Here is a 15,769-nt window from a genome sequence, read left to right as displayed (position 1 = left end):
AAGATAAGTGGCATAAGGATATTTAAGATAATTTACATGTAATTAACTATAATTGAAAAGAAGATAAACTCTAGAGATCTGCTGTACATTACACCTCTAGTCAGCAATGACATGCTATGCTATGCTATGCTAAGTCGCTTCAGTCGTGTCCGACTCTGTGTGACCCCATAGACGGCAGCCCACCAGGCTCTGTCATCCCACTTAAACATTCATTAATACAATAGATGGGTCCCTGGTGGCCCAGATGGTAAAGAATCCACCTGCAATGCAGGAGACCTGGGTTCAGTCCCTGGGTAGAGAAGACCCCCTGGAGAAGGGAATGGCTACCCACTCCAGCATTCTTGCCTGGAGAATTCCACAGAGGAGCCTGGTGGGCTACAGTCCATGGGGTTGTAAAGAGCTGGACATGACTGAGTCACTAACAACACTTTCTTTCACTTCTTTCAAGATGGTAGATATGGTAAATGATGTTTCCAAAATAAAATAAAACAAAATAAATTAGATATGAATGTTGTAGAATCTATATGTGCTTGCCAGACTCCTCTGTCCTTGGGATTCTCCAGGCAAGAATACTGGAGTGGGTTTCCATGCTCTCCTCCATGGAAAGGTTGCCTTTCCCAACCCAGGTAGAATCTATATAGATATGATCAATTACTGACACTTTTTCATTTTGCCCCCAAATATTGAATTATATAAAATTATATAAAATTCAATTATATAATTACATAAAATCTGAAGGAGGAAAATCCTTACTTAAATTGATGATAATATTAAATGTTTCTGTTAAATGGACATACAAAGCTGATATTTCATATTATATTATATTTTAGAAGTGTTGGAAGAGGTCATTGACAGGATTTGCCCACCAGATGACCTGTGAGCTGGTCCAGGGCAACCAGAGGGACCACCAGAGGCAACCCTCTCCCCTGTCCTTGGAATGTACTTTTCTGCCTGCCGTTTCCGTGGTAGAAGTTCTTCCAAGGGTGCAGCCTTGAGAGAGTAATGTATAGCTGAGACCATCTGGACAGTGTACATGACTGAGCCCCATGAAGGCTCTACATAAACTGTCATTCTGGCCCGTGGCTGTAGAGATCTACTGCTCTTCTGGCATGCAAGAAAAGCCTCACATGTAAGTTGCCTTGCTCAGTAAACCTGCCAACTACCCATCTGGGTTGCTTTGCCTTTTTCTGCAGTTTCCCCTTGCCCCCTGAGTACAGGGGCCAATTTCATATTTCATCTGGGGAATTTCTGTGGTTGTGAACCAATAAGGAACCATCTCAACATAAGCTGTTAATGGAATGTACTAATACCCCTTACAGATGACACCACCCTTATGGCAGAAAGTGAAGAGGAACTCAAAAGCCTCTTGATGAAAGTGAAACAGGAGAGTGAAAAAGTTGCCTTAAAGCTCAACATTCAGAAAACTAAGATTATGGCATCTGGTCCCATCACTTCATGGGAAATAGATGGAGAAACAGAGGGAACAGTGTCAGATTTTATTTTTTGGGGGGCTCCAAAATCACTGCAGATGGTGACTGCAGCCATGAAATTAAAAGATGCTTACTCCTTGGAAGGAAAGTTATGACCAACCTAGATAGCATATTCAGAAGCAGAGACATTACTTTGCCAACAAAGGTCCATCTAGTCAAGGCTATGGTTTTTCCTGTGGTCATGTATGAATGTGAAAGTTGGACTGTGAAGAAAGCTGAGCACTGAAGAACTGATGCTTTTGAACTGTGGTATTGGAGAAGACTCTTGAGAGTCCCTTGGACTGCAAGGAGATCCGACCAGTCCATTCTAAAGGAGATCAGCCCTGGGTGTTCTTTGGAAGGACTAATGCTAAAGCTGAAACTCCAATACTTTGGCCACCTCATGTGAAGAGTTGACTCATTGCAAAAGACTCTGATGCTGGGAAGGATTGGGGACAGGAGGAGAAGGGGATGACAGAGGATGACGTGGCTGGATGACATCACCAACTCAATGGACATGGGTTTGGGTGGACTCCGGGAGCTGGTGATGGACAGGGAGGCCTGGCGTGCTGCGATTCATGGGGTTGCAAAGAGTCGGACACGACTGAGCGACTGAACTGAACTGAACTGAATACCCCTTAATTTTCTAGAAAAAGATAAGAGGCTCTTGTGATAGAGAAGTAAATATTTCCATGCATTCTTAAAATCTGTATAATACTCTTAAAATTATTTTCTATCTAATATATAAAATTTGCCTAAGTTGCATTAAAAAGAATGAAATAATGCCATTTACAGTAACATGAATGGACCTAGTGATTATCATACTACAATGAAGCAAGTCAGAAAAAGAAAGACAAATACCATACAATATCACTTATATGTAGAATCTAAAAGATGACACAAATGAACTTACCTATGAACAGAAAAATAGGCTCACAGACATAGAGAACAGACTTGGGGTTGCAGAGGGGGAGAGGAAGTAGGGGAGGGATGTATTGGGCGTTTGGGATTAACAGATATAAACTATAATATATTGAATGGATAAGCAGTAAAGTCTTGCTAGATAGCACAGGAAACTACATTTAATATCCTGTGACAACTCATAAAGGAAAACAATGTGAAAAAGAATTTATTAATATATATGTATTACTGAATCATTTTGTTTTATAGCAAAAACTAACCCAATATTGTAAATCAACTATACTTCAATAAAAGAAATTATAAAAAATAAAATAAAATTTGGATAAGTTGTATGATTTTAAAAAATTTATTAATTGTGAACCTATCAGCTTTTTCCTTTGTCTTAAGAATGTATGATTTAAGGACTCACTGCACATTTCTGGTATGCCAAACTATAGTTTAGGAAATACAGTGACAGAAAAATTATAACAGAGAACAAATCTGACTCTATATTGGATCTGTTTCTTTTACTTTAACCTTTGTTAAAGGTTCTAACGCTTTTGCTATAAGTTAATTTATTCAGACTTAAATGGAAGAAAGTAGGGAAAACCACCAGACCATTCAGGTATGACCTAAATCAAATCCCTTATGATTATACAGTGAAAGTGAGAAATAGATTTAAGGGACTAGATCTGATAGATAGAGTGCCTGATGAACTATGCAATGAGGTTCGTGACATTGTACAGGAGACAGGGATCAAGACCATCCCCATGGAAAAGAAATGCAAAAAAGCAAAATGGCTGTCTGGGGAGGCCTTACAAATAGCTGTGAAAAGAAGAGAAGCAAAAAGCAAAGGAGAAAAGGAAAGATATAAGCATCTGAATGCAGAGTTCCAAAGAATAGCAAGAATAGATAAGAAAGCCTTCTTAAGTGATCAATGCAAAGAAATAGAGGAAAACAAGAGAATGGGAAAGACTAGAGATCTCTTCAAGAAAATTCGAGATACCAAGGGAACATTTCAGGCAAAGATGGGCTCGATAAAGGACAGAAATGGTATGGACCAAACAGAAGCAAAAGATATTAAGAAAAGATGGCAAGAATACACAGAAGAACTGTACAAAAAAGATCTTCATGACCCAGATAATCATGATGGTGTGATCACTGACCTAGAGCCAGACATCCTGGAATGTGAAGTCAAGTGGGCCTTAGAAAGCATCACTATGAACAAAGCTAGTGGAGGTGATGGAATTCCAGTTGAGCTATTTCAAATCCTGAAAGATGATGCTGTGAAAGTGCTGCCCTCAATATGCCAGCAAATTTGGAAAACTCAGCAGTGGCCACAGGACTGGAAAAGGTCAGTTTTCATTCCAGTCCCAAAGAAAGGCAATGCCAAAGAATGCTCAAACCACTGCACAATTGCACTCATCTCACATGCTAGTAAAGTAATGCTCAAAATTCTCCAAGCCAGGCTTCAGCAATATGTGAACCATGAACTTCCTGATGTTCAAGCTGGTTTTAGAAAAGGCAGAGGAACCAGAGATCAAATTGCCAACATCCGCTGGATCATGGAAAAAGCAAGAGAGTTCCAGAAAAACATCTATTTCTGCTTTGTTGACTATGCCAAAGCCTTTGACTGTGTGGATCACAATAAACTGGAAAATTCTGAAAGAGATGGGAATACCAGACCACCTGATCTGCCTCTTGATAAATTTGTATGCAGGTCAGGAAGCAACAGTTAGAACGGGACATGGAACAACAGACTGGTTCCAAATAGGAAAAGGAGTACGTCAAGGCTGTATATTGTCACCCTGCTTATTTAACTTATATGCAGAGTACATCATGAGAAACGCTGGACTGGAAGAAACACAAGCTGGAATCAAGATTGCCGGGAGAAATATCAATAACCTCAGACATGCAGATGGCACCACCCTTATGGCAGAAAGTGAAAAGGAACTAAAGAGCCTCTTGATGAAAGTGAAAGAGGAGAGTGAAAAAGTTGGCTTAAAGCTCAACGTTCAGAAAACTAAAATCATGGCATCTGGTCCCATCACTTCATGGGAAATAGATGGGGAAACAGTGGAAACAGTGTCAGACTTTAATTTTTGGGGCTCCAAAATCACTGCAGATGGTGACTGCAGCCATGAAATTAAAAGACACTTACTCCTTGGAAGGAAAGTTAAAACCAACCTAGACAGCATATTGAAAAGCAGAGACATTACTTTGCCAACAAAAAGGTCCGTCTAGTCAAGGCTATGGTTTTTCCAGTGGTCATGTATGGATGTGAGAGTTGGACTGTGAAGAAAGCTGAGCGCTGAAGAACTGATGCTTTTGAACTGTGGTGGAGAAGACTCTTGAGAGTCCCTTGGACTGCAAGGAGATCCAACCAGTCCATTCTGAAGGAGATCAGCCCTGGGATTTCTTTGGAAGGAATGATGCTAAAGCTGAAACTCCAATACTTTGGCCACCTCATGCAAAGAATTGACTCATTGGAAAAGACTCTGATGCTGGGAGGGATTGGGGGCGGGAGGAGAAGGGGATGACAGAGGATGACATGGCTGGATGGCATCACTGACTCGATGGACGTGAGTCTGGGTGAACTCCAGGAGTTGGTGATGGACAGGGAGGCCTGGCGTGCTGCGATTCATGGGGTCGCAAAGAGTTGGACATGACTGAGCGACTGAACTGAACTGAACTGAACTGAATCTATTAAAAAAAAATGTTACCTATAGCCTGAAATATACACGATAGCCCATTTTCATGACTCTAACCTTTAAAGGTATAGTGTTTTTCCATTCATACAGACATAAAAAGTTGCAGAACAGAGAATAGCATTTGTCTTGTTGAGGGTTTATAGGAACACTATGAAACCAGACCTATGGATGCTGTAAGAACAAAGGATTCCAACACCAAGAAGTTTGCATCAACCAGCAACACTCCTCCCCTTTCATGAACTCCACCTCAGGAAGATGGCTCTTTGGGACACTTGTCCAGCATTTTCTCTCGCCTCATTGGCTTGCTGTGCAGCGAGCAGTACGCGCTTGGACTGGTTAACAGACGTATGTGCAGCTGTCAGTCAATCTCATGTAAACAGCTGGACAGCTTTTTACTAAGTCACATTTCATTACATGGGAAACTTCCTATATAGAACGCCCCAAATGAAATCCAAGGAATGCATAAATATTCATTTTCTATAGTTTAATGAAATGATGAAGTAATCCTCCCAAAATTTTCAGCAATGAGAAGCTTCAGTATCAGAGTTTTGAACATAATTTTGCGATTTAGAATTCAACTGGTTTTGAGAACTTGGAGAGGTCCCAAAGAGTAATAAAAATTAAACATGGTTGGAAAACTGGCTCTTCTGAGGGAAGGAATGAGGATACTGAAAATCAGCCTATGTATGATGCTTAAGGAAATGTAGCTTTTATGAGAGGAGTTGTGGGCTTTGAGTCCGGCAGCCTATGCTCAAATGAGAGAACACAGCTCAGTTTCTTCCCAGGTCAAGGCAAGAACAAAGTACAGCTTTTCCTGGCATTGTGTATCTTTCCAGCAGGCTCTGGGAAGGCAAGATTACACCTTCATCCTTCCCCAGTGCAGTCCCAGAGCCTAAGGAAGTGCTCAGGCCACTGTAATCTGCTGCTGCTAAGTCACTTCAGTCGTGTCCGACTCTGTGCGACCCCATAGACGGCAGCCCACCAGGCTCCTCCATCCCTGGGATTCTCCAGGCAAGAACACTGGAGTGGGTTGCCATTTCCTTCTCCAATGCATGAAAATGAAAAGTGAAAGTGAAGTCGCTCAGTCGTGTCCTACTCTAGCGACCCCATGGACTGCAGCCTACCAGGCTCCTCCGTCCATGGGATTTTCCAGGCAAAAGTACTGGAGTGGATTGCCTACAACTTTTGTTTATAATTGTTACAAGTTTTGAGTTAAAACACAGAACTTAATAACAAAAAAATCTAATGCCACTGAAGAAATTGGGTGATATCTGCGTATCAAATGCAAACAGATGGGTAAAAAATAATGGAACATAATTATAAGTATAGAGCAAGATCTCTAAAAACAAGCTTGGATTTCTACTCAAAACATCAATCTTATGGATTTTTTTGGCTCAATAAACATTTACTGAATGAATGGATACATGAAGAATAAAGAAGGAGGCAATGGATGAGTAAGTGGTGGGTCTTAACTGGCCTCTTTAGTTAGAAAAACAAAGGAAACAACCTTCTGGTACATTGTAGTGTTATTTTATATAGTACAGTAATAAAAGTCTGAGCATAATGTGAAGGTTTGTGTAGAAAAGATATACCCATAGTGTAAACCATTCAATAGTAGCAAAGACTGGGGGCTGATGATGCTCTGCAATACACATAACAGTTTTCCCATATTTAGGAATATTTCCAAGGGAACTGTTAAGGCTTAAGATGCCAGAACCATTAAAAAAAAAAAAAAAAAACCTGAAAATCTTCTTAAAAACTCTGTACATTTTCTATGTATATAGTGTGGGGTTTCCTAGTTGCTGAGGATTATTATGTATTACAAAACACAAATTTGAAGACCTTCCTCCAGCTCATTTTTTCCATGTAAAGCTGTGAAATTAAATAGACCTTTGCTTCCAGAATGCAACCACCAGTTTAATGAAAGAGACAGAGAGACAACTCCTCTTCACAGGAGATGTATTTGTTTATAACAAAAGCAAAGAGGACCATATCTGTCAATTATTCCAACTGTTTCTAGCTACACTATCCAAGTTCATAAAATCTTACTAATCCGTGCTGATTATTTTTTCACACATAACTTCATTTTCCCCCACTCTTGGGAACTGTTTCGGTAGCAAAAGCCACCAACTCACATGTATCATCCTAAATTAGAGAAGCTACGGACTTGAGACATATGTGAACCCTCCCTTCCCCCCTCTTTTTGCTAATGGGCCAGAACACTCCAACATACTGAACTTAGGGCCTCAGAATCCTTCTCAACACATTATTCTGTACAGACACAAAACCTGAGAAATAAGGCTCTTAACCATCCTTGAATTCAATAATAAATCAGGAAATTCACTTTTTCTGTTACATTTTAAATTTATTTATTCAACTACTAAGACATTTTTATTTAAAAACATGCTTATATACAAGCAACTAATGAAAGAATTATATTAAACCAAATAAATAAGGTGCTTCATACCATATGCATGTTTTATGAAATTTTCTCTCAAAACTTCACCACTTTCCCTGATAATTGCTGAAACACAATTTAAAGATAATCAGAGCATGATCATCTGGAATATTGGTCTCAATGTGTATAGAAATCATTATTTTTTCTACATAACCAGAGATATGTAACTTGTAAGTTACGAAAAAAAAAATGCTAAGGGAATTTCCTCCAGAAAGATGATTCTAGAAAACTAGGTAGCAAGCCCCCAATACTTATAATTTCCTATCCGAAGGAATACTGAAGATGGACATGAATTGAAAAGAAAACCAAACACAGTTCATCAGATGTTCCCGCACCCGTGCGACCTTTCTGGGGACAACAATGTTTACCTGAAGGACCCTCGCAAGAGCTGCCTTTGGGTCCCCAGGTTAAGCCAGGCTAAAGGAACAGTGTCCATTGGGTAGTGACCAACAGTTCATAAGATACCTCCCCTCCTAAGCCTGGAAGATGCCAGAACAGTAAAAAAAAACAAGCTCAGGCATAGAAAAAGTCCCAATTTCCATGTGAATTAGCATCTGCCTTTTCACATGCTGATTCTGCAAGGCAGCTCATTTACAAATATATAAATAGCTGCAACTTTACTCCAGTCTCATTGAAAAATCAAGATGGCATCATGTGAGAGAAGCATCCTAGCATCTTTGGCTCACAGAGCAAAATGTAAGTGGAGATGAGCCAAGCTACTTGACACTCACTAGTCAGCTTAACCAGATCCCCTCCAGTTTCCTGCAGTGGAGAGACCAGAGTTCTCCAGTGCAGAGCTGGAGAATTAACTTACATCAATTGCCCAGCAGTTGCACAGTGATTTAGAGCCCAAAATCAAAAAATAAATTTCAGGTCATACATAGTATTTATTACCACGCATACTCAAAAGAGAATGGCACTGTCTAAATGTGGCAACAAGTTTTCTAATGTAGCTACTTAAAATTGTCACTCCTATATTTTGGCCACCTGGCCAGAATTAGAGGGGTTTAAATCATCAGAAGGTGAGAGAGAACATGCATTTTAATTTTTGGAAAAGGATTTATTGCCTTTCTTAAATTCATTAATTAAATTTATGTTTAAGAAACATCTAAAGCAATATATATGAAATATATGAGACACAAACAGACTCTTCTTTACTGCATATGAATACCCAAACAGGGAGCTGTCAAGCCCTGAGGGTTTAATGTGTGTGTGTGAAGCCACTTGCAGGCTTAAGACACCCACAATAGCACAGGTCTGTAAAGTGACATCTGCTGAAGTTCTCCAGCAGACAATCACCGTTACATCCCCTGATATCAAATTACCCTCTTCCTTAGCCCTCTGATTTCTTACAATTAATGAGCAGTTTACTTTTAAGGAACCATATCATTAAACTAAAAGTATCTAAAGGATCACAAAATAGAAAATTTAAAAGAAAATTTTCTCAAGGAGTTAGGAACCTGGTTTACAGGGTACCTCTGAGGATGGGCAATGAGATAATTAATGCTATTTCTCTTTGAGAATTTCAAAGCTGAGATTCTCAACAACTCTACCTGGTAACTCAAATATTAGAATACCCATCAGGAAGTGGAAACATCCATGTGTGTTTTCACACAAAAACATCTGTGTTGCATACTAAACCAAGCAGAATGTTATGCTTGATTCATTGCAGTGTAGTCATATACTGCAATGTTCATCTTGGACTCAAAGGCTGAATCTCAGAACCATATATGTTCTATCTGCCTTCTTGATACTCAGGCTTTCTGATTTACTGTGGATCCATCCTCCAGTTACCTATAGTCAACCATACGGTGAATGCTTGCCTTGTATAATTGCTGACCAACTGGCAATATTCAAATGGAAAGTGATTCTTTTTAGTCTCATTTATCAGAAGTATAATAAAGATAACAAACAATAAAAAAGCCTTAGGTAAATCCATTTTGAAATAAATATCAAGATCAAAAAAAAAAGAAAAAGTTTTTTTATCCTACTGTTTACTCTATACAATATATACAATGAATAAGGGGTAAATTCTTTTAATTTATCATAGAGCTTATTCCTATGCATGAAGCATGTGGAAATAAATATAATAAATATCAGTCTTTTGTCTCTAAGTCTACATTGGTCTTATGTTTCAAATTCACATTTTAAAATCTAATTTTGGTTAGTCTATTTAAACATAAATAATATTTCTTCAAAAATAGATTTAATTACTATTTTATAATAATCATGCCTCTATCTATACATGTAAATTAACACCACAGAAGAAGATCAGTTTGCAGATTATTAAAAACCACAGTATAAAAACATCACATTTACTGTAGCATTCAAATGATTGTGATACTGTCAAGATAACTTTTTATTTTTAAACAAGTTATTTGGAATCTCTTTAGAGAGTAGTTTATATAGTATTAAAAAACATAAATAAAAATTATTATTTTACTTACATGGTGTCTCTAATAAGAAGTGAACTTCCCAATTTGAAACAGGTTTTATCACCTTCACAAAACACATGTTTCAGAGAAAATCGCTCTGCCAGGTCAAAACCTGTGAAGTGTGACAAATGATTTAATCCAGCAGTTTTATTAAACATAGTAAACTCACAGAGATACTGATTTTTAAATAGGATTTTTTGTAGTCATTATCTGAAGATTGATTATTTCAAGTTAAATCATAAATTTTTTAATATAAATTTATTTATTTTAATTGAAGGTTAATTACTTTACAATATTGTATTGGTTTTGCCATACATCAACATGAATCTATAAGAGGACAAAATATATTTCAAGAGATTCAAATATTAATTTTCTTTGATCTAGGAATGATTCTAAATAAATAATCAGAGTCGCTTATTGTACCAGCTCTGATAGCTAAAGACAGAAAACTAGTTAAATAAAAAGCACTGTAACGGTGGGGCCTGGTGGGCTGCCATCTATGGGGTCACACAGAGTTGGACACGACTGAAGTGACTTAGCAGCAGCAGCAGCAGCAGCATACCCATCCAACTGAGATCTAAGCAGCCTTTTTAAAACTATCATGCTTTAGAAAAATATATGTTGGTGTGGGGAAATGCGTGGATTTCAAATGCAGTGTATGGATTATGATTATGCGTGCATGAGTCAGAGTGGAGGGAGGGTGGAGAGAGAAAATGGAGGATTAAAGGGAAAAAGAAAGAGAAAGAAGGGTAGGAATGTTCCAAAATGAACACCGTCACCATACTGGGGTACTGAGATCTTCTTTCTCATATGTTTTCTTTATTTCACATTTTCTACAATAGATACGACTTCTATAATTTCAGATAACTTTTGCTCTCCAAGAGGTTGAATTGTTGGTCGTCAGGTTAAACAATGTAGAATTCTGCTCTCAGAAATTTTTGTATATTATCTGCCTGCTTTGCTCTTAATTTTATTGATATTGGCCTTATCATCTTAAATTACAATGTCAAGGAGTCACCTACAATACACAACATGTTTGGTTATAATTTCACACAAAAATGCTTCCTTGTGCAAGATTATCATGCTTACCTGAAACTTCAAGTTTATCTCTGTTGTCTTGTGTAAACCGGTGTCCCTCTGTTCTCAGTATAGGACATTGGTTTTCTATTAAAAAAAAAAAATTTGAGAATTTTCAGTACAGTGTCTATTATTTTTCTTTGAATAAATGTGAATCATTTAATACAATCAGAAATGTAAGATAAAATGGAAAGAAATTAAATCCTTTTATTAAATTTCTTTTAAATGAGGATAAGAGTATTACCCACTTAATTGTGTGTTCTTGAGAATTACATGTGGTTATATACATGAAGTGTCTGGAATAGAGACAATGCCTGTTAGTCTTAGCTATTGTTAGAATTTTATTGCTCTAATATTCTAATTGCTACAATATACTTAACAGTAGGAAATTAGCTAGCTTTAATATTGTTAAATTTTCATATTCAAAGTATATTCTAATATTAGAACAAGTGAACTACTACTATTTTAACACAACTTCTATTCAGGTTTTGGTATTAGTGATATTAAACTTTAGAGCAGAAGGAGACTGCAATGGACTAAATGCGTCCCTCCCCAAATTCCTATGCTGAGGTCTTAATCCCCAGTGTGATGGTATTTGGAAGTGGGGCCTTTAGGACTTGATTAAGTTTGGATGAGGTCATAGGGGTGCAGCCCTCATGATGGGATTCATATCCTTTACAAAAACTGGAGAAATAGGAGTTCTTTCCACCTTGTGAGGAATTCAGGAAGAGGGTTCTCACAAGAACTTAGCCAGGTTGTCACACTGATCTCAGACTTAGTCTCCAGAACTGTGATAAATAAATGTCTGTAGGTTAAGTTCCAAACACTATGGTATTTTTGTTAGAGCAGCCTGAAATAAGTTATTAAAATAAAACTAAATAGCAAAAGCAGACTTCTGCTATACTAAAGTGGTCTATAGTGAAAAATAAATGAGATAAAAATCATTGCTGCTGCTGCTGCTGCCGCTAAGTCACTTCAGTCATGTCCGACTCTGTGCGGCCCTATAGATGGCAGCCCACCAGGCTCCTCCATCCCTGGGATTCTCCAGGCAAGAACACTGGAGTGGGTTGCCATTTCCTTCTCCGATGCATGAAAGTGAAAAGTGAAAGTGAAGTCGCTCAGTCGTGTCTGGCTCTTCGCGACCCCATGGACTGCAGCCTACCAGGCTCCTCCGTCCATGGGGTTTTCCAGGCAAGAGAACTGGAGCAGGCTGCCATTGCCTTCTCCAAAAAATCATTGAGAAAATACTAATTATGTGTTGAGGCAATTAATAATGTTCAAAGAAATGATCAAGTTTGCTTCTACTTACAGTGGATTTACACATTCATTGCATCCTGATATATTAATATAATACTATACATGTATACACTAATTTCTTATTATCTGGGGTATATTTAAATTTAATTCAGACTATGGTGACTGCAAAAGTGACTGTAAAGAAAGCTGATTGCCGAAGAATTGATGCTTTTGAACTATGGTGTTGGAGAAAACTCTTGGACTGCAAGTTGATCAAACCAGTCAATCCTAAAGGAAATCATTCCTGAATATTCACTGGAAGGACTGATGCTGAAGCTGAAAATCCAGTACTTTGGCCACCTGATGCGAAGAACTGACTCACTGGAAAAGACCCTGATGCTGAGAAAGATTGAGGGCAAGAGGAGACGGGGACAACGGAGGATGAGATGGTTGGATGGCATCACCGACTCAATGGACACGAGTTTGAGTAAGCTCCGGGAGTTGGTGATGGACAGGGAGGCCTGGCCTGCTGCAGTCCATGGTCCATGAGATCGCAAAGAGTCAGACACAACTGAGTGACTGAACTGACTGACAGCGACTGCAGTCACAATATTAAAAGATGCTTGCTCCTTGGAAGAAAAGTTATGAGAAACCTAGACAGTTTAGTAAAAAGCAGAGACATCGCTTTGTCGACAGAGGTCTATATAGTCAAAGCTATGGTTTTTCCAGTAGTCATGTATGGATGTGAGAGTTGGACTGTAAAGAAGGGTGAGCACTGAAGAACTGATGCTTTCGAACTGTGGTGCTAGAGAAGACTCTTGAGAGTCCCTTGGACAGCAAGGAGATCATATCAGTCAGTTCTAAAGGAAATCAACCCTGAATATTCATTAGGACTGATGCTGAAGCTGAAGCTCCAGTACTTTGACCATATGATGCAAAGAGCAGTCTCATTGGAAAAGACCCTAAGGCTGGGAAAGATTGAAGGCAGGAGGAGAAGGGGACGTCGGAGGATGAGACGGTTGGATGGCAACATCAAGACAATGAACATGAGTCTGAGCAAACTCTGGGAGACAGTGAAGGACAGGAACGCTTGGTGTGCTGCAGTTCGAATCAGACATGACTTAGTAACTGAACAACAAGATTCTAGGAAATTAATAGCCATTTCAGGAGTAATTGCAGCCAGTTTTTATAATATGCCAACTGTACAACTAGACAATTCTTAACCTAAATTGATGAAATATTTTGCCATCTTACAATCACAACCTTATTTTTCCAAAAAATTCATGTTTTCTGAAATTCAGGTTTGGGTTTAATGACCTCAAAGTTTTTATGACACAGAGATGAACTGCTGAAAATCAAACTGTGTCCTGCTCCATGGAAAGTGGAAACTACTGATTCTCCTGGTCAACTGCTCAGCCTCTCAATCCTTCACTTAACAAATGCATCGTTGACTTCAAGGGTGGTGACATGGCCTCAGCTTAATATACCTAACCAGAAGGATAAATCAAGTTATAAATAGTACTACCACTTAATCAGACGTATAAGATGTGACACACACAATTAAAACATATAGCACTGAATAATTTTAAAGAATATTTAGCTACTTTGGAAACTCCTATCTCAAAGATCTTAACATGATTACAAGCCCTACAAAATAACAAAACTGGATATTTTGTAAATGCTGCCCATTTTTTTTTAAGAAAATTGAAGTCATATCCATTTTTATCTGAGTTCATCATCATTTTTATAAAAACTAAATATCCCATCATGATCTCTGGACTGAAAACTAGACAGTGTTGCAGAGAGAAATTAAAGTCCTAAATAACCTAATGGACTAACCAAGTATTTAGACTGAAAGACTCAATGTTGTTAAGATGTCAATTCTCAATCTTATCTCTAGGTGTAGTTCAGTACCAATTAAAATCCCAGCAGGTTGTGTGTGTATTCCTATGTGAGTGTGTATGTGAAAACTGACAAGCTGATTCTCAAATTTAAGTGGAACTCCAGAAAAACTAGAACAGCTAAGACAAAACTGAAGAAGAAGCCAGAGGATCTACAACATTGTACACCAGGGACTTTTATAATGTAGTGCTGGTGCACATATAAACAAATCAGTAGAACAGACAGTGCAGACACAGACCTGTGCACACGTGATATCCTGATTTACCACAACAGGGCCAGTGCAGTTCAAATGGGAAAGGGATGGTCTTTTCAATCAGTGATTCTGGACCAATGGAACGTCAGTGTAGAACAAAACTGAACCCTTACCTCACACCAGGCACAGAAATTAACTAGAGATTCTCTTAGACATAAATGTGAAAGGTAAAGCAATAAAGGACTACAGAAACATGTAAAATCTTAATGAACTGAGGGTAGAAAATATTCATTGAAAGGGACACAGAAAGCACAAAAGGTTGACAAATTGGCCTTCATTGAAATCTTAATAATCAAAAGACAATGTTAGAAGAGTGAAAAGCCTATCCAGGGACTACTATAATATGTATATCCAACAAAGGATCACATCCAGAACATAAAAAGAATTTTCACAACTTGACTGGGAAAAGTTTGAAAACCCTATCATGATAATGTGAAAAAAAAAAAACTAAGCAGTTCACAAAAGAGAATATTCATATTTCCAACCTGCACATGAAAAGGTGCTCAACACCATTAGTAATCAGGGAAATGCAAAGCAAAATCACAGCAAGACCACTAAATGCCTAAAAATTAAAGAACAGCACAAGTGCTAATGAGCATGTGGAGCAGGAGAGATTCCCTGTGTTGCTGCTCATGGGAGTGGAAATCAGTACAACCACTTAAGAAAATTCATAGCATTTCTTAAAGCTAAATAATCATGAACTCAAAGACCTGGAAGGTACAATAACCCAAGAAAAAGGAGTGTACAGAAATGGTGTAAAAGGCTCTTTAAGAAGGGAATATTCCTCGCAGCATTACTCATAAGCATCTAAAACTGGAAACAACCAAATGTTCATTGACAAGAATAAATAAACAAATTGTGGTATATACAATGAAAAAGTGTAGCAATAAAAATGAATGAACCACTGTTATATGCAATACCTGGATGAATTTCATAGATATAATAAGTGGAAAAAAATGCCATTCTCCAAAGAATACAAACTTTCAGTTCAGTTCAGTTGCTCAGTCGTGTCCAACTCTTTGTGACGCCATGAATTGCAGCACGCCAGGCCTCCCTGTCCATCACCAACTCCCGGAGTTCACCCAAACTCATATCCATCGAGTCAGTGATGCCATCCAGCCATCTCATCCTCTGTCGTCCCCTTCTCCTCCTGCCCCCAATCCCTCCCAGCATCAGAGTCTTTCTTTTCCAATGAGTCAACTCTTCGCATGAGGTGGCCAAAGTATTGGAGTTTCAGCTTTAGCATCATTCCTTCCAAAGAACACCCAAGGACTGATCTCCTCTAGAATGGACTGGTTGGATCTCCTTGCAGTCCAAGGGACTCTAAA

At 38.4% G+C, this 15,769-nt stretch overlaps 1 protein-coding gene across 1 annotated transcript in view; it reads right to left on the bottom strand.

Moving 5' to 3' along the window:
* Positions 1 to 15,769, bottom strand: part of COL19A1 (collagen type XIX alpha 1 chain) — a 447,290-nt gene that overhangs the window by 407,342 nt on the left and 24,179 nt on the right. The window contains exons 3-4 of the mRNA XM_055534763.1: positions 11,063 to 11,137; positions 9,986 to 10,085 (exon numbers count right to left, since the gene is read on the bottom strand). Of these exons, the coding sequence (XP_055390738.1) occupies positions 9,986 to 10,085; positions 11,063 to 11,137 (175 nt within the window). The remainder of the gene's footprint in view (positions 1 to 9,985; positions 10,086 to 11,062; positions 11,138 to 15,769) is intronic.

The sequence above is a fragment of the Bubalus kerabau genome, chromosome 9 (genome assembly GCF_029407905.1).
Source record: "Bubalus kerabau isolate K-KA32 ecotype Philippines breed swamp buffalo chromosome 9, PCC_UOA_SB_1v2, whole genome shotgun sequence".
Classification (NCBI taxonomy): Eukaryota; Metazoa; Chordata; class Mammalia; order Artiodactyla; family Bovidae; genus Bubalus; species Bubalus kerabau.
Note: the sequence above shows the minus strand (reverse complement) of the source record. Positions and strands in the feature narration are given on the sequence as shown.